Here is a 17,437-nt window from a genome sequence, read left to right on the forward strand (position 1 = left end):
TCACTGCCTCTTTGACCTCAAATTGCTTTCTGATGGTATACAAAAGTTTTGTGTGACTATTAAGACAGTCCTTCTGGCATTAACGTCTCTTAAGAGAGTAGGAGATCTTCAGGCCCTTTCTGTGGCCCCTTCTCATTTAGACTTTGCGCCTGGCATGGCCAAAGCTTTTCTTTACCCTCGACCTGGGTATGTTCCGAAGGTCCCCTCCTCAGCACCACGGCCTGTTATACTCCAGGCCTTTTGTCCTCCTCCCTTTCAGGATATGGACCAGCAGAAGCTTAATTGTATGTGTCCAGTTCGAGCACTGGACACATACGTCCACAGAGCTGCCGTGCGGAGAAGAGTGGACCAGTTATTTGTTTGCTATGGTCCCCCTAAGAGGGGTCTCCCTGCTTCCAAGCAGACCCTTAGCCGCTGGATTGTGGATGCCATCTCTCAAACTTACAACTCTTTGGGCCTTCCCTTTCCTTTGGGGGTCAAGGCCCACTCTACACGAGGCATAGCTGCCTCCAAGGCCTTTTTTGTCAGGTGTTCCAATGCAGGACATCTGTAACGCTGCGGGATGGTCCACGGCCCTTACTTTTATCAGATTCTATAATGTAGACCTGAGAGTCTCTCCTGGCTCTTCTGTCCTTTTGTCCTAGCACACACACTAGGCAGGGACTTGGAATTATGGGGGCGTGGGCATATCGTTCCTCATAGTGTTTGATGCAGCTCGAGTTCCTGAAGGGGAACGTCTCAGGTTACACCTGTAATCCTGGTTCCCCGAAGGGAACGAGACGCTGTGTCTCGGGTCAGACTTCCGGCATCCCTGCAAGCGTTCGCTTCTTCGTTAATGCTGAATGCTGGTTCCGGCGCACATGCTTTTATGCTTCCTGGTCCATGACTTCACCCGCCTGTGACATCTCGCCTCTCTATTGGACTGCACATACGCACATGTGAATCAGAGCGTACTTACGCTGAGGAAATTCCCCATAGCATTTGACGCAGCGTCTCATTCCCTTCGGGAACCAGGGTTACAGACATAACCTGAGACGATTAGTTACGATGGCTACTGAAGATGGAGAAGATAATTGAATAAAGGCTTGAATTTGGGTCTGTTCCTCAAAGTAATTATATGGATTCTGAGGATTTGGTTTTTGGATTACTTAATAAGTTATGGTTAAATGGTTACTTCAATTCATTTCAGATCAATTCCATTAATCCAATATTCATAGATCAAATAATAATTTGCAAACACTTGTAGGTCTGTTAAATCTTTATGCATGAATTATGCACTTTTTGATTCTGTCAGTATGTCAGTGTTGGTGTTTTAATTTCCATGCAAATGTAAATGAATGCATGTGTAGTAGAACCACACTATACATATATTACATACAAATACTCATATCATCATGTCTTGGGACATTAATTTTACATTCACATATATGGTGCATCCACAGAAACTACTCTGTGACTGTTTTTTCCTGTTGTTTTGCTTCTTATCTGCTTAATATTTTTTTTGTTAGTTTTTTTGCTAACCAAACATGTTTGTTTTACTGAACTGATAAGGATTAAGGTTGAAGATAAACTCTGCAAGACTGTGGACCTTGAGGGCTAGAGTTTAATAACCCTGATGAGGTGGACTGCAGTGATTAGTATACACATTGCAATAGACTGTCTAGAAGGTCTGTGGTGCCCTGCACACCATGGAGGATGTTGGGACCCCAGGCCCCACTATTAAGTGCTCTCCTAATGAAGCCACTAATTTAGCCATCCATGCCACAAAGCACACAACCAGTCACCCTCCTGTGGGAGGTTTGAAAGCATTGCCAAATTGGCACAGGAATGGTAAGTATTTGATTAAAAAAGTATTTCAGCAAAGATCATTTAAATCAGGTTGTAAGATGGGCATACTGTATGTCTGAAGGATTACTTACACTAGGCATGGTTGCCTCCTCTTCCCATTTCCCCATGTAAATAGATTGTCTAATAGATTTAGCACTTATGTAGCACAGTGATTAATTGTTTTAATTGTGCTTCAAGTATCAGAGCATTATTACAGAGGCAGATGACGCTAAAGGAGGAATTTGTAGCTTGCACAATATAATTACTGTTCATCAATACGGTGAGGATCTTATCTGTTATAAACCTAAATATACTAAAATTAATTTAAAAATGTACTAAGTAATAACAGAAGATATTTGTTGGCGAAATGATGTGTTGTGTCCACAACTGTTTCATGCTCCAATGTAGTGATCACACTACATGCGTACAGCACCTAAACCCAATCAAACTGACTGTCAAACGAACCAGACTTTGGGGGTCAAACATGCTTGGAATGGAACTGTATTTGGAATTTGTGCTCTTTATTTATTTTATCCAAGTCCAAACACACAGCAGTCAGTAGAGAACACACATAGCAGCAGGGCCGTCACTAGGATTTCTGGGCACTGTGCACTGAATTTGCTACTGGGCCCCCATTTGGGGAGGGGGGATTTAATGATTTAGAGGGGCATTTATTTTAACCTTTGTAATGCCATTACTTTACTAAAAGTATGCCATCTTTTATGTCAAATTCAAAAATGTATATGTATATGCTTTTTTAAATTCTAATTCAAACAATCAAATAAGAACAAGTAGAAGTTACCAAAGTTATCAAAAAAAATCATTTTCACTACAGAGGTGGCAACAGAAAAACATGAATTCATCACAGTTCATAACATTGTGAGATTATTTTTTTAATTATAACATTTTGAAAAACAGAAATATTGACTGATGGATTGAAATAGTTTATAGCTAACTGATACTTTAAAAACGAAACAAAAACTGCCAGTAGGTGGCGGCAAGTAACTGAGTTTATCACTGAATTGTCGTTATGAATAGATAATTGAATCATTGACTTAATGATTTAAATGTGCATGTTCATTCATAAACAAAACTAGTGTTAACTTGGAGATGCGAAGCAGCTCAGCTGGGGCTTTGAGACTATTTTCGTTGGCAAAATCAATATGGACTATATTGTTATAGTCAGACAATGTAAGTCACTTAATATTAGCTTCTTGTCTATTAAACTGTTGTATTAAATTATCTTGTGGTGTGTACCCAGCTTTAGGAGCAGGGTTGGCTTTTTTTTTTTTTTTTTAACAAAACCCTTTTATTATATCATGCATCTGTGCATTTACTGCTACATGTTTCTGCATCCCTAGAGCAAGCGAACAAACACATGTATCAACAACATAAAATGGTAATCAAACTTTATTTTGACAATTTGCTTCATGTCTTTTGAGTCATTTTCCCATTCTTCAAATCTTTCATGGGCATCTGTAGAATGTGTTCTCCCCAACACTAAAAACACAAAAGAAATATTAGTATACAGGCAAAGGAGCACAGCAGCATCACTGGTGTTAAATGTACACTGCTACAGTAGGTGTAAATATGAAAATGACCCACAGGTGTTAAAAACTAATACAGAAGCAACTTTGGATCTATACTTTGCAGTACTAAATGTTTAATTAACCAGACTGCCAATTAGTAATGGCACTAGCTGTTGAGTTTCCTAAAGGGAAGATGAATAGCAAGAACAGAATAAAAGAAAAAAAGACTGAAGCAAACTTAAAGGAGAAGTCCACTTCCAAAACAACAGTTCACAAATAATTTACTCACCCCCTTGTCATCCAAGATGTTCATGTCTTTCTGTCTTCAGTCGTAAAGAAGTTATGTTTTTTGAGGAAAGCATTTCAGGATTTTTCTTCATATAATTGACTTCAATTGAGCCTCCGATTTTGAACTTCCAAAATGTAGTTTAAATGCAGCTTGAAAGGGCTCTAAACGATCCCAGCCGAGGAAGAAGGGTATTATCTAGCGAAACGATGTGTCATTTTTCGGAAAATAAAAATGTGTATACATTAAAAGCACAAAAGGTCGTGTAGCACAGGTTCTGGCATGCACATTCACGACGCTACGTACTATTGAATTATGTCGAAAGGTCACGCCAAATGTAGGTGGAACCACAGACCCAGTGTTTAAAAAGCGAACGCACAAAAACAAAGAAAGTGCAAGTAAGTCAAACGCTGTTTACAAACAAAAAGGTATAACGTGTCGGACAGTTCTGAAGTTGTAGGAGAAAATGAAATGGAGTTTTTCGCCATACTCTACCTTTTTTTAGCTAGAGTACACAGACGATGAACTTAGACGTTATTCAAAGTAGTGATGGGAAGTTCGGATCATTTTACTGACTCAGACCTTTGAGTCTCGTTCAGCAAAATGAACGAATCTTTTTTCAAGTCATGTCATTCATTTTAGCAAAATTAGCATCACGTGACTGCCCCATAAGATGGACGAACGACTCGAAAAACCCGAAGACTCGAAACAGGTGAACTAATTCCAGTACAGAACTTAATAGGATGTTGCACATGCGTGACTAAACAAATCACTCCCCAAGATGACTCGTTCTTCGCGAGTCACATTAAAGATTTGTTCAAAATGAACGAATCGTTCAAGAACGACCCGTGGACACGCATCCGAGAGCCTGTGCTACGCAAGCTTTTGTGCTTAAAAAGTATACAAATTTTTATTTTTCGAAAAAAAATGACTGATCGTTTCGCTAGATAAGACCCTTCTTCCTCGGCTGGGATCATTTAGAGCCCTTTGAAGCTGCATTTAAACTTTTGCAAGTTCAAAATCGGGGGCACAATTGAAGTCCATTATATGAAGAAAAATGCTGAAATGTTTTCCTCAAAAAAACATAATTTCTTTAGGACTTAAGACAGAAAGACATGAACATCTTGGATGACGAGGATGAGTAAATTATTTGTAAATTGTTGTTCTGGAAGTGGACTTTTCCTTTAAAGCCACACGGACTTGGATGGCAATAAACCGCAAATAAAACAAAATTAAAACTTTCATATATTTCTACATTTAAACAGTAATAACATGAAACAGGAGAAACCTTGTATGTATGGAGACTTCATGCATGGAGCCTCGATGGGAGCTGAGTCAGCTCCCAGCAAGAGTAAGCAGTACTATTATAGAGGCTAGAGCGCCATCTACAAGACACCTTTACACCCTAAAATGGTTGGCCTTCCTTAACACCATTGGTTTGTGCAGCTACACAAACTTGAACAAATCAGACTTCAGTACAAGGTAAAACAGGAGTTTTCCCCATATGCTTATCTCAGAGAACCAAAGCTACATTAGTAACCGGAGCGTTTCTTTAACTACTATCATAGTACTGATAGTTTAACATCAGTGATTTTGCTGTGAGTAAACATCAACGCTTCTGAAGTACTGTCAACAGCAAGGGGCTTACACTAGGTATGGTTGACTTGTACCGAGCATGAGGATGATTGTCCCACTTCCCCACTGGCCTGCTCTTACATTGCACTAAACTTTCTGGGCCGGAGCTCATTTATGTCATTATTGGTGCTTTCACACTTGGTTCAATTGCCTGGTTCGAACCCAAGTTTGATTGCTTCCCCCTCACCTGGCCATGCTGGATTGTATTCATAGTGTTTTTTAGTTTTGGTTCCGAACCATGGTATGTTTGCATCATCAGAATAGCAGCTGTTTACCCGTTACTATGTAGAAGATGGCAAAATAAATGGATGCTTGCTCGCTTCATTTTTGTACTATAGATTTTTAAAATTTTGATTATTTCCAAACGCCAACAGAGAGCAGCATGAGTCTATTTCTCCTGACTGTAAAGGTTCAAAAGAATGTGGGAGTAACTTTCTGCAAACAGAAATGAGATATAATTTCTCAGCTTTAGTGCAGTCATGCTTATCAGGAAAGCAAGTTATTCATTTGCATTCACATCTGAAACATGCCGTATCGGAGTTCACATGAACCGTACCCCAGACCATCCTTTTTAGGTGGACTTGGATCAGGTTTTTTCTAAACCCGAGTTTAGAAAACAGTGTTTACATTATCCAAACAAACCAAACTCTTATGTCAAATGTACTCATGTGCTTATGGAGGAATTTACAGCTTTACTAGCATGCTACAATTACTGTTCATCAATAAGGTGAGAACCAGACCCGTTATAAACCAAAATATACTCAAATTAATTGAAAAGTTTACTATAGAAGATGTCTGTTGTCATAATGATGACAGAAACACACACAAAAGTAGTAGCTGTTCTATACTCCAGCACGGTTAGCAATCACCCTACATGCGTACCGCACCTGAAGCTAATGAAATCATTTTTGAGCCCACCTCTTAAACAGGCCAGGGCATGGAACATAGTGATCACAGTAATCAAACAAACCAGACTTTGGGGGACTAACATGCTCGGCACAGTTCAAATTGCCTAGTGTGAGTACACCCTAAATTAAACATCTAACCATGTTGCTTCCCAGTTGTCATGAAGGCCATCCACAGGTGAATGTAGAATCCAGGTGGTCTTCATTACATCTCCAATACCTCCATCTTTGTCATCCTGGAAGATCTGGCCAGTGAATGCACTGCATGAGCCTATGAAAAAATCAATGTTTCAAACATTTTAACTGTGCGTGAGAATTTCTGTCTGGTTTGCTGGTAAATTTATCTAAGCATCCTTTAAACAAGACACGTGTATTTGATAAGAAAAGCTTCATAGTGTTTACACTATTCAGAGTAGATATTTTGAATAATTATTTTTTGTCTTACTGCACTGACATAACTGTATTGGCTGAACTAGGGGTGTCCAATCCTGCTCCTGGAGGGCTGGTGTCCTGCTGAGTTTAGCTCCAAACTCAATTAAACACACCAGAACCAGCTAATCAAGGGTTTCCTAGGCATTCTAGAAACTTCCATGGAGATGTGGTGAGGCAAGTCGGAGCTAAATTCTGCAGGACAGTGGCCCTCCAGGACAGAGTTTGGACAACTCTGGGCTAAACCCACCTTCTATCTTCCAGGCCATGCAGAAGACAATAGTAGTGGTCTGTTTAGTCTTGTCTGTATTGATGTATCCCACAAGGTCAGCAGTTTCTTTAGTGTAGCTGGACTCTTTTGAAGAGCTTTTAACAGCAGTTAGGTATGTCCCAGTAATCTGACCATTCTCATTCTCCATCAGCTCCACTACAGAACCAAGTTCGTTTTTCCACTTTCCAGACACTATTGAACTTTTGACTTTCTAGATAAACAGAGTGAGAAAGGCCTATTTAATTTAAAAAAAAAAAAAAAAAAAAAAAAAAACTTGTTAACTATAAATACTAAAATAATGTTCACCACATTAGCAAGTCGATATGGTCAATAAAATAAGTCATATGTGAATTAATTTTTATCAACATTTAGTATTAACTGATAGTGTAAATGATTTATTGTTTATTTACCGCAGTTTTAGAAGAAATGTGTACAAAATTGTGACACCATTTACCACAGAAAACCTACCTCAGAATTACAATAACTTGTAAATTGTCTCAATCTATGAAGTGATAAACATTAAACATGTTGTAGTTAATGAGATAATTTAAATGATTAATTTTAATGAAGATTGACCATTAGTGATGACACTGTTAACAAGCAACTTGTTGGTTACTCATTTTAGTTCTACAAACCCACAACTTGTTATTAGCCTAACTCGCTCTCTGTCTAATCTTACTGTTTTAAACCTTAGCTAACTTGTTGACACTGGCCACTGTTTGGCCAGTGCAAGTCACTGATAACAACAAACCAATAATGTTGCACCTCGAGACGCAAGGCCAAAATCAAGCAGCATTTTCACTGTTGGACCAGAGCTACTGTGAAAACCCGCCTTTACACAAATACACAAATTATGTGTAGTACTCTGTTTACACATTTTGTGTCAATATTAAATGAAACCATGTTAAAATTAACACACCCTGTAAACTACAGAGAAAATATGTTACACTTGCCTTAATTAATCATTCTCTAGTGTTTTGCAAAGAGATCATTATGACTTGTTTTGACGTGACTAGTAACTTATAAGGTACTTGTGCATTAGTTAAACATTAATTTAATGTATATTAGTACATACATATTGTAAAGTGTTACCCAAACAAGTATTTCTCACCTCCATGTTTCAAGTTCCAAAGTTTACTTGAGAGAAAGGAAGTGTGAAGAAAAAGACAAATATAATTATTTTATAAATCAGATATTTAAGGTAGATAATGAACAGAATACAATATAAATTCTCATTTAAAAATAAAATTAACACCAAAAACAGACAGTTAAAAGCAGAGACTTGCAGTGAATGCATATTCTGTAAAAGTGATTGAATAGCAAAATTATTGTCATTTATGGTGTATGTAAAATAATTTCAAAATATATTACCTGAGTAAAGTGACAAGAGGCCAGAACACTCTGAGAGTGAAATGGAGAGCAAGTGTTTGTTTTGCAAGTGATGAAGAAAATAAAATACACATGGAATGGGAGGTAGATTATCGTGTAGTGTAGGCACGTTGTGACGAGTCTAACTAGTCTGCCAAGAAAGGTGGGTACTCAAACAAATGAAAAAAAAAAAAAAAAAAAAAAATAAGCTCCTTTCTCAGGATGTGTTACAGAGAAAAGTACTCAAGGTTGTTTGCTGGGTAAATGATAAGATAAAAACAAATGTATTGAATTGTATACAGTATATATATATATATATATATACACACACACACACACACATTAGTCAAATATATTGAATATATATATACAGTAGTCAACATTTGAGGTGGATCAAAAAAGTTAATCAAAGTTGTCCTAAGACAAGAACAGGTTTTGTTTTGGACAACTTTGACAACTTCCATCTGACGTTTTTCTTTAAAATGAGCGTTTCTTTCTGGCTACTTTGTATAGGTTTGTATGCAAGTACTGGCACTTCTGATTGGGCTGAGGCTGGAATTTGAGATAAAAGTATTTGATGGACATATAATATGTGTCAGGAGCATTCACTCAGTATCATTATCTCATTTTTGACCGAGATGGCTTTTTAGCTGGTTTTGCATCTGAACTCTTCATATATATATATATATATATATATATGTGTGTGTGTGTGTGTGCGCGTGTTGCGTTTATAATTTTGGTCAGTTTATATTGTCATCCAGCAAACATTCAGTATAATTTCATATCAACTCTTAAGAAATTATATTTTCTTGGCCACAGAAAATAACCTTCTTAAAGTACTATTGCATTAGAGCATGTAGCTCGAATCAGAATCGTAAAGGGACATTAATTTTGCAAGGCAGAATCAAAATCAAAGCTCATGTAATTTGTGCACTAGAGTTTTATTAACGAAGGACTAACACATAACTAATCTGAACAAACAAACATACAAACAATCACTCATATATGGGGGAAGGGCAAGTGAGAAGCCATTAGAGATACAAGAAAATAAAGCTATGAAAAGAGTCTGTTAACCACCTGAGTGAAACCATCAGTGCTGTCTACAGCTTATACTAAACCTTTGTTTTGTTTAGTTAAATGTATGATACTTGCATTGCCTTGGTCGTTGAACAAGTGTCCGAATGCAGTCTTGGGTAAAAGTCTTGATGGTTTAGAGCAGTGGTGATTTTGGAATTGCGATCACGTTCTTCCGGGTCCGAAGAGTGATGAACTCCAAAGATGTTCTGACTCAATGGTGACTGGGAGTTTTTTCCCATGTGGAAAGTGAGAAAAACCAAGAGCTGAGAGAGGGAGACGCAGCTGAAATCCAAAGGTCTTTGGTGAATGGAAAGACAAGGCCACAAGGCCTGGCCCAACGCTTAGGGGTCCAAGAGAGTTCTAGCTCATCCTCCTCATCCTCTTAGGTTCTAAAAGAACCACAGACTGACTGAGGTTAGTTACTCATGTGAGACGAGTAAAGAAAACTAAAAGTGCAGACAAGAAGAGTGTCTGTTCGAGGACATTTCCACGAGGATGAATTCCAGGGTTGAGTGCAAATGAACTCCAGTGTTATTAGTCTGACTCTTTGTGGTCGAGTGCCACAGCTCTATATGTTTGGTCTGCTGTGCACGCCTCGCACCAGCTCAGGTTCCCCGTGAGTCCCTCACACGGGCATCAATCGGAAGATTTAGCAGAAGAGAGTGATGCCTTTAAGGTCTCTGGAGGCTACAGCTCCAGGAGGTCAAAGAGCCAATGGTGGCTTTCACTTTTGGAGGATAAGTTTACGACTCTTTGTCTGTGAGCATGGTATTTTGCATATGTAATTCAATTGAGTGTTGATGCAAAAACTACAAAGGATTCTTAAAACACTAATGTGTTGCATAATATGCACCATCTTTTAGATCATCAAAATATGAATTCAAAGAGACCAAACATGGCATAGATGAGTTATACTACACTAGAGACCTATCATAACAAATGCGTACAACACAATACAATGAAAAACACAAAATACAAGGCAGTAATACTATACACAATGACCTGGGGCTATGTGTGATAGGAAGGTCAAAGATAGATTTGTCGGTGAATGAATAAAAGAAGTCATTTCCTATAGCAGTATGTTTTTGTTTTAGAGAGAATTAAGTAGGTCATAAAGTTTATCTGATCTGGCCGAGGTATCCTGGCTGCTATAGTAACCAGAGGGCTGGCGGGCCATCGGAAACATCCCGGCAGCCAGTGTTGTGGATTGAGTGAAGGGGTCTGTGATTATTTTTTCATTTAATGAATAATTGATTTAGTAAATATATATTTGCGAGGCTGTACCTATGTGGCCAGGGCCGATTTTTTTTTGTCCCAGTCCAGCCCTGCTTGTGCATAGTTCATATGACGTGGTTCATTGCCCTTGAAGTTAAGAGTGGCATTGGTCAGTGGTTGTGGAGTAGATATGGAACTGTATTTGGAATTTGTGCTCTTTATTTATTTTATCCAAGTCCAAACACACAGCAGTCAGTAGAGAACACACATAGCAGCAGAACACAGTCGCTAGGATTTCTGGGCACTATTTTGTTTATTTTTTTTTAATTATAACATTTTGAAAAACAGAAATATTGACCGATGGATTAAAATAATTTAGGAAAAAAAAATAGTTTAGCTGTTGAGTTTCCTAAAGGAAAGATGAAGAACAAGAACAGAAAAAAAGAAAACAAGATTGAAGCAGACTTAAAGCCACACAGACTTGACCGCAAATAAAATACATCTTTAGGTTTTATTTTATTTTTTAAGTACGAAAAAAACATTGGTGTGCATCTTGAGACAAATTAACGGCACTGACATATTTTAAGATATGTAAATGCAAGTTGCATTCAGTTAAGACAGCTCAAACATGCATTTTAGTCTGGGGCTATGCCAAGGCTGGGCAACTTTGGTCCTGGAGGGCCACTTTCCTGCGGAGTTTAGCTCCAACTTTAATCAAACAAACAAACAAGCTAATCAATGTCTTCAAGATCACTAGAAAGATACAGGCAGGTGTGTTTAGGGCTGGAATGGTTGAAATGTGTAATAAATTTAAAGTGGTTGCAGTGGAAACACTCTATGTGTATGACACTGTATTAATTTTGATTTGTTGCGTATATCCAATTTTTTTACTGGACGCGCCTTTAGAGAGAAATGCGACCTTCCGATTACATAATCAGGAGGTGTTTGATTTTGTTTTGGATTTGTTCTTTTAGTAGTAGACATTTTAAACTTTGTCTGTGAGGCAGTCATACGGTGAGTTTCAGTTCTTTTTTTGTGATGCACTCCAGAGACAGACATGGCAGAAAGTGTGTCTTGTTTGTTCTCATTCGTCTACAAAAGCAATGTTTGTTGCTATTATGACTTTGCAGAAATAAAATCAGTTTCATTATCAGGAAAAAATCCAAGTGATCATGTGGAAGCTTCTCTGTAATGCAGTAGGTGCATTCCACACTCTGCATAAACAGGTTTATTAAAATAAATCTTGACCAGTTTATATATATAAATTATGAGTAATTATTCATTAACCACTTTATATTTTGTATGTTTTTTTTGTTTTTGTTTTTTTTTCATATCATTACAATATTCAAGTAAGTTGAAACCCAACACTTACATTTAAAGTGTAATTCGGTAATTAAAGACACTGCCTCTGAACTGGGACGCAGCAAGCCAGTTTAAGTCACCTGCATGGTCTTGGCTAAGCCTGAAATACAGTCAAACCAAAATTTATTCAGACACCTTCAACATTTCTCACATTATCGCAGTTTATTCGCTATAGTTTAGTAAATAGTAATAAAATATGACAAGAACTCAGTTAAACTGTGTCAGAACAAATTCATCTAGATAACATCAGATAACTTTGATCGAAAGGTATGTAATTGATTACAATCAACCAAAAATTCAGACAACTGTTAGTATGACAATATTTACACAACTATCAATACTTTTTTGACCAATTACCAAGCTATGCTTAATTTTGTTCAATCTGTGGTGTAAAAAGGTCGCATTAGCAGTTAAAGAAAATCACTTTAGCAAACATGGTCAGGTCAGAGCTGCAGCCTCCGAATTGGGACACAGCTACTGACTCATGGTCCAGGATCCCATTGTCCTCTAGTCTCTAAATTTTAAATCTGGATCTTAAAACAAATAATATTAGTGCAAGCCCAAAATGTAATAAAAATACACGTGTGGCATTTAACTTTCTTAATACACATTTTGTCAATTAAATAACATACAGTAGTATATTTCACTGTCCCACATTAGTCAAAACATGGTGTCCCACTTGTGGGACAACAAAGGTTGCTTTAAATAGAAAATATTCTTTAAACATTTTAACAATGTTATTGCCAAATTTGATGTATATACATCACAGATATAATTTGATAACAATTGAAAACATTGTTTTATATATAGTAGAATAATCCTTAACATTAATACTGTCTGAATTGTATGTCATTAAACTTTGAGTTAACTTTACAAAAGGTTTGATAATCTTTGATGATTTTCATGCCCACATTATGACACAATTTCCAGAAAGTCATGTGATTTAAATAACTTGACACTCCTGCTTGAATTCAACACCAGTCATGTTTGTTTTAACGTGCTGAATGCACTGATGGTTAGGTGTCCCACACACGTTACACTAACCCACACAGCGAACTATTTTGCTGTCCATTAACATGTTGTCCGTTTAAAAAAGAGCTTAGGGTGCATCTTATGCATGTGTTGGTTAAAAGGAAAAATGAATTACGCAAAAGTACACGGACCCGGACGATACATGGATAGTGATAGCGCTAACGTTTTTGCAGTGTGGATAGAATTTTACGACGGTCCATAGGCGAATCGAAAGTGAAACTAACAAACGTGAACGTGTACAGCGTGAATCTTTCTTGGTTCCTACATCATCGCAGTGCAATTCATAGATGGCAGAAGAGATGAACGAGCAAACAAGTAAGTGCAGTTAGAAAATTTGAGGAAATTAAGGATCTAGTCTGTAGAGGATCTGAAAATCGCTTGGTGCCAAGGCGTTCAGCAGCATCATCAGTTCATGCGTGGACTACGCCTCGGTCAGGTTTTGTTGTAATTTTTAATATTAGAAAAGTTAATAATAAATAAGAAAAAATAAAAAAAGAGTTAATACTAAATAATATCTATAAAATTACAGTCAAAATGCTGTGCATATATTGAAGCCTCAGACTATCCAAATACTGCAAGTAGGCCTAAAAATATTGCTATATATACTATTTCTATGTACTACGTACCATTGATTTAAAAAGGATATTGGGATATAGTTTTCGTATTTACAGAAGGGCTTACTGTATTTATGATGCCAATAAAATGGATTAATAAAGGAAGGTTAGATTATACAATATGTAAGAGCACAGTGTGAAGTAGCTTGTTTGTGCTAAATGTGGGCAATCATAACAGTATAAAATACTGCTGGTTGACTGTATACAAATCCGAGACTACTTTTTAGTTTTAGACATTAAAAAAAAAAAAAGGTTAATGAGAAATAAAGTAATCAAAAGCAGACATTTCTCTCTCAAAAGTGCTTTACAGCCTAAAGTTATTAGAAGGTAGCAAAAAACTGTCTGTGTGTTAAGTGTCTGATGTGTTGAAATCATGAATTCTTTATGTATTGACAGTGAGGATGGAATACACATTCAAAATACCAGCTTCTACCCATGCTGATATGTGATAAAGATCGTGAACCATGGACAAAGCAGCAGGGATACAAGGTGACTTGTCTCCGAGTGGCAGGTATGCTAATCAGGGCCTAAATTTGGGTGGAGGAGTCTCTTATAGGGGTCTCTTTTTTTTTTTAACATATTTTTTAAATTACTATAATTTGACCTAAAGCCTGGTTGAGACTGTCAGTACAAATCTGATTATCAAATTGGGATCCAATCATATTTAGCAAAACTGAAGAGCAAAAAAATCACATGAAATTTACATTTGAATCGCATTCAAATTGCATTTCTGGAAATCCGTTTCAGTCTGACCGCTCAAATCAACTTCGCGCAGCTTTTTCACATTCTCACACCATGTGAAATGTAAACATGTCAGATGTTGTTTGTAGAAAATATGCTTATGTCTTTGCAGAAACAAGGTTGTGTTGTGAAAGTCAAGCATAAAATGGCTTCTCTATACAACTCTTTTCAGGTTTGAGATGGAAAAAGTCAGAATAAGGTTGAGCAATCCAGCGTCCCATGTTTCTCCCACTGCCCCATAAGTTGTTATATATTCCAGTGTGAAGTCAACATGTTGCATGTTGTAAGACAACATCTGTATTGTTAACTGTATTGCTGTTATTGTTGTTTTTAGTGTAGCATACCAATGCAACATCATTGCCATAATAACCAATGCAGATGGTCTGTATATTGAAGAGTGCAACAGGACACACAAATCTGATCTTAACAAATCCAGTGTGGGCAGTCACTCATTTAAATCATATTCCAATGAGATATGAACAAAAATCACATTTGGACTGACAGTCTGAACAAGGCTTAAATGTTTCTTCACTCAATGTATTTTATATTTACTGTATATCGTTAAGAAGATACTGTGATGGTGCTGTGGGCTGATTTTGTTTCAACATTTCAACAATATTAACCTCCTCGCTAAAAGCATAGTAAAAGTTTTTCTTAATTTTATTAAGACATAAGGATTGTGGTATGATACCAAATATTGAAATTATGGCCTCAGGCTCTATGCATGTCTTTAATGTATCAGAGAGAAATTTAAATATTAACTGCAGAAGTGGAATTTAAAAAAAATAAGTAAAGTATCGATATGTTAGAGAAGTTTAAATATACTAAAAGGAAAATGCACTGTACAATTTTTATTTTATATAAAATACAAATTTTACATAACAGGTTTTACCTTAAATTTGATATCAAATCGAAGCCTTATGTCTAAATAAGTTATGTTCCAAATTTGAAGTTGAGGTTCCTGTGAAAGTTTGTTTAGGGCATTATACACAAACAGCCACCAGGTGCCATCCAAACTCCATAGAATTTTTTTAAATGCATTTTTCTGTCACAAATGTCTAAATTTCTCTGTCAGTTTTACTTTAAATATGGAATCCTGAGACTCATACTTTTCCAATGCTATGTTTCTTGTTAAGATTATAAAAAGTATTGATTCTAAAAGACCATAATGCATTTTGTAATATGACACTAAACACCGCCACTAAAGGGGAGGAGACTGCCAAAAGAATTTAAAGTACCATTTACATCAGGGGTCACCAAACTTGTTCCCGGAGGGCCGGTGTCCTGCAGAGTTGACCTCCAGCTTTCCTCAACACACCTGTCTGGAAGTTTCAAGTATACCTAGTAAGACCTTGATTAGCTGGTTCAGGTGTGTTTGATTAGGGTTGGAGCTAAACTCTGCAGGGACAACGGCCCTCCAGGACCGGGTCTGATGACCCCTGATTTACATGGTAAACACAGGTAGGATAGGATGCCTCTCTATCCTAAATAATGCTGTGCGTGAGATATCAAGTAATGTACAGCTGTGTGTAATGTGTAATAAAACTGATCTACTAAAGCCTAGTTCTTCAACCCTGCTCTTGGAGACCAACTATGTAATAAAACACACCTGAACCAGCTAATCAAGGTCTTCAGGGTTGTTCACACAGGCAAGTGTGCAGAAAAAAGTTGGAAATAAACTTTGGGAGGACAGAACACACACAGAGCTGAAGATCTAGGTACTAAAAGTAAAAGATATTACAGTACCATTTCCATGGTAACACAATGTCCGACTTCATAATGGTTTTCACAGAATGATTCTTGGGCTTCTAAGCTTTCAAATTATATATATAATTTATGATGATTACAAAATTATTTGATGGAGAAAAAGGACAACAAAAAAAGAGCGTAATTGTAAAAAGTAATTGTCTAAATCAGTAGTGATACACTTCATTCTGTAATAAGCTGCTTTTCTGTACATTATGTAGTAATCAGTTCCATGTCGTGAGTAAACAGATATTGTATTTTATTATTAATATATTCAAGCACAAGGCAAAGATCAGCATCCCCAGCACCCAGCAGTATGTCCATGAAGAGTGACTGGTCCGTAGATCATCCATTGAACTTCAAAGATAAAGGAATTACACCTAAACACAGGTAAGATGTCTCTCTATCCTAAAAAATACTGTGCGTGAGATATCAAGTAATGTACAGCTGTGTGTAATGTGTAATAAAATTGATCTACTGAAGCCTAGTTCTTCAACCCTGCTCTTGGAGACCAGCTATGTAATAAAACACACCTGAACCAGCTATTCAAGGTCTTCAGGGTTGTTGGAAAAATCACAGGCAAGTGTGGTGAAAAAAAGTTGGAAATAAACTGGAGATCTTTGTTCTACAGTGGGTTGTGCAATGAATGCAACAGTCTAAAAACTAGTTAAACCTTTAACTGTCACCCGCTATTTTTTCAAAATAGGCATGGAAGTGCACTATCCAAACTTAAATTGTTGTAATTCATGAACACTTTGGAATACAGATCTAAGGTTGGTCTCTTTTTAAAGAAGATGGTCAGCAGATTATGGCAGAAGTGGAATTTAAAAAAAATAAAAATAAACTATTGATAAGTCATAGCTGTTTAAGATTATAAAAAATATTTATTCTAAAAGACCATAATGCATTTTGTAATATGACACTAGACACTGCTGCTAAAGGGGAGGAGACTGCCAGAAAAATTTAAAGTGCCATTTACATCAGGGGTCACCAAACTTGTTCCTGGAGGGCCAGTGTCCTGCAGAGTTGACCTCCAACTTTCCTCAACACACCTGCCTGGAAGTTTCAAGTATACCTAGTAAGACCTTGATTAGCTGGTTCAGGTGTGTTTGATTAGGGTTGGAGCTAAACTCCGCAGGGACGACGGCCCTCCAGGAATGGGTCTGATGACCCCTGATTTACATGGTAATGCAATGTCCAATTAAAAATGTTTTTTGATTCTTGGGCTTCTAAGCTTTCAAATGATATATAATTTATGATGATTACTAAATTATTTGATAGAGAAAAGGGACAACGAAAAAAAGGAGCGCCAAGCCTCCCACAAGTGGGACGGTGGGAAAAATTTACAAGATCAGTTGATTTAGTCAAGTAATTGTCTAAATCAATAGTGATACACTTCA

The 17,437-nt window shown here is 37.0% G+C and overlaps 2 protein-coding genes across 11 annotated transcripts in view; one reads left to right on the forward strand and one right to left on the reverse strand.

Annotated features, from left to right (window-relative positions):
- Positions 1–3,219: 3,219 nt before the first annotated feature.
- On the reverse strand, positions 3,220–8,385 carry LOC127164259 (avidin-like). Of its 3 annotated transcripts, none has more exons than XM_051108102.1 (5): positions 8,254–8,385; positions 7,994–8,019; positions 6,862–7,093; positions 6,324–6,453; positions 3,220–3,327 (listed from the first exon to the last, which is right to left on the reverse strand). In XM_051108102.1, exons 2-5 carry the CDS (start codon positions 7,997–7,999, stop codon positions 3,294–3,296), a joined length of 402 nt encoding a protein of 133 aa, XP_050964059.1. In that variant the 5' UTR covers positions 8,000–8,019; positions 8,254–8,385; the 3' UTR covers positions 3,220–3,293. The 3 variants fall into 3 exon arrangements, with proteins under 3 accessions (XP_050964059.1, XP_050964060.1, XP_050964058.1); XM_051108103.1 differs by having other exon boundaries at positions 6,862–7,117; XM_051108101.1 differs by having other exon boundaries at positions 7,958–8,019.
- A 4,726-nt stretch (positions 8,386–13,111) lies between these two features.
- Positions 13,112–17,437, forward strand: part of LOC127164154 (NACHT, LRR and PYD domains-containing protein 3) — a 40,829-nt gene continuing 36,503 nt past the window's right edge. For 5 of the 8 annotated variants that reach the window (XM_051107902.1, XM_051107903.1, XM_051107898.1 and 2 more), the window contains exons 1-3: positions 13,113–13,251; positions 13,947–14,061; positions 16,317–16,427. In XM_051107902.1, the coding sequence (XP_050963859.1) occupies positions 14,015–14,061; positions 16,317–16,427 (158 nt within the window). In that variant the 5' untranslated portion in view covers positions 13,113–13,251; positions 13,947–14,014. Of the gene's footprint in view, positions 13,252–13,942; positions 14,062–16,316; positions 16,428–17,437 lie in introns of those variants that run through there. The other 3 variants (XM_051107905.1, XM_051107904.1, XM_051107900.1) reach the window with 3 other exon arrangements.

The sequence above is a fragment of the Labeo rohita genome, chromosome 4, assembly GCF_022985175.1.
Source record: "Labeo rohita strain BAU-BD-2019 chromosome 4, IGBB_LRoh.1.0, whole genome shotgun sequence".
Classification (NCBI taxonomy): domain Eukaryota; kingdom Metazoa; phylum Chordata; class Actinopteri; order Cypriniformes; family Cyprinidae; genus Labeo; species Labeo rohita.

Excerpts from the sequence above, each read along its gene's own strand:
- LOC127164259 (XM_051108101.1), bottom strand. The coding sequence starts at position 7,999 with ATGGAGGTGAGAAATACTTGTTTGGGTAACACTTTACAATAT. Across the intron at positions 7,094-7,957 it reads TGGGTAACACTTTACAATAT|AAAGTCAAAAGTTCAATAGT; the intron begins GTATGTACTAAT and ends CTGTTTATCTAG. Across the intron at positions 3,328-6,323 it reads GACAACTGGGAAGCAACATG|TGTTGGGGAGAACACATTCT; the intron begins GTTAGATGTTTA and ends TTGTGTTTTTAG.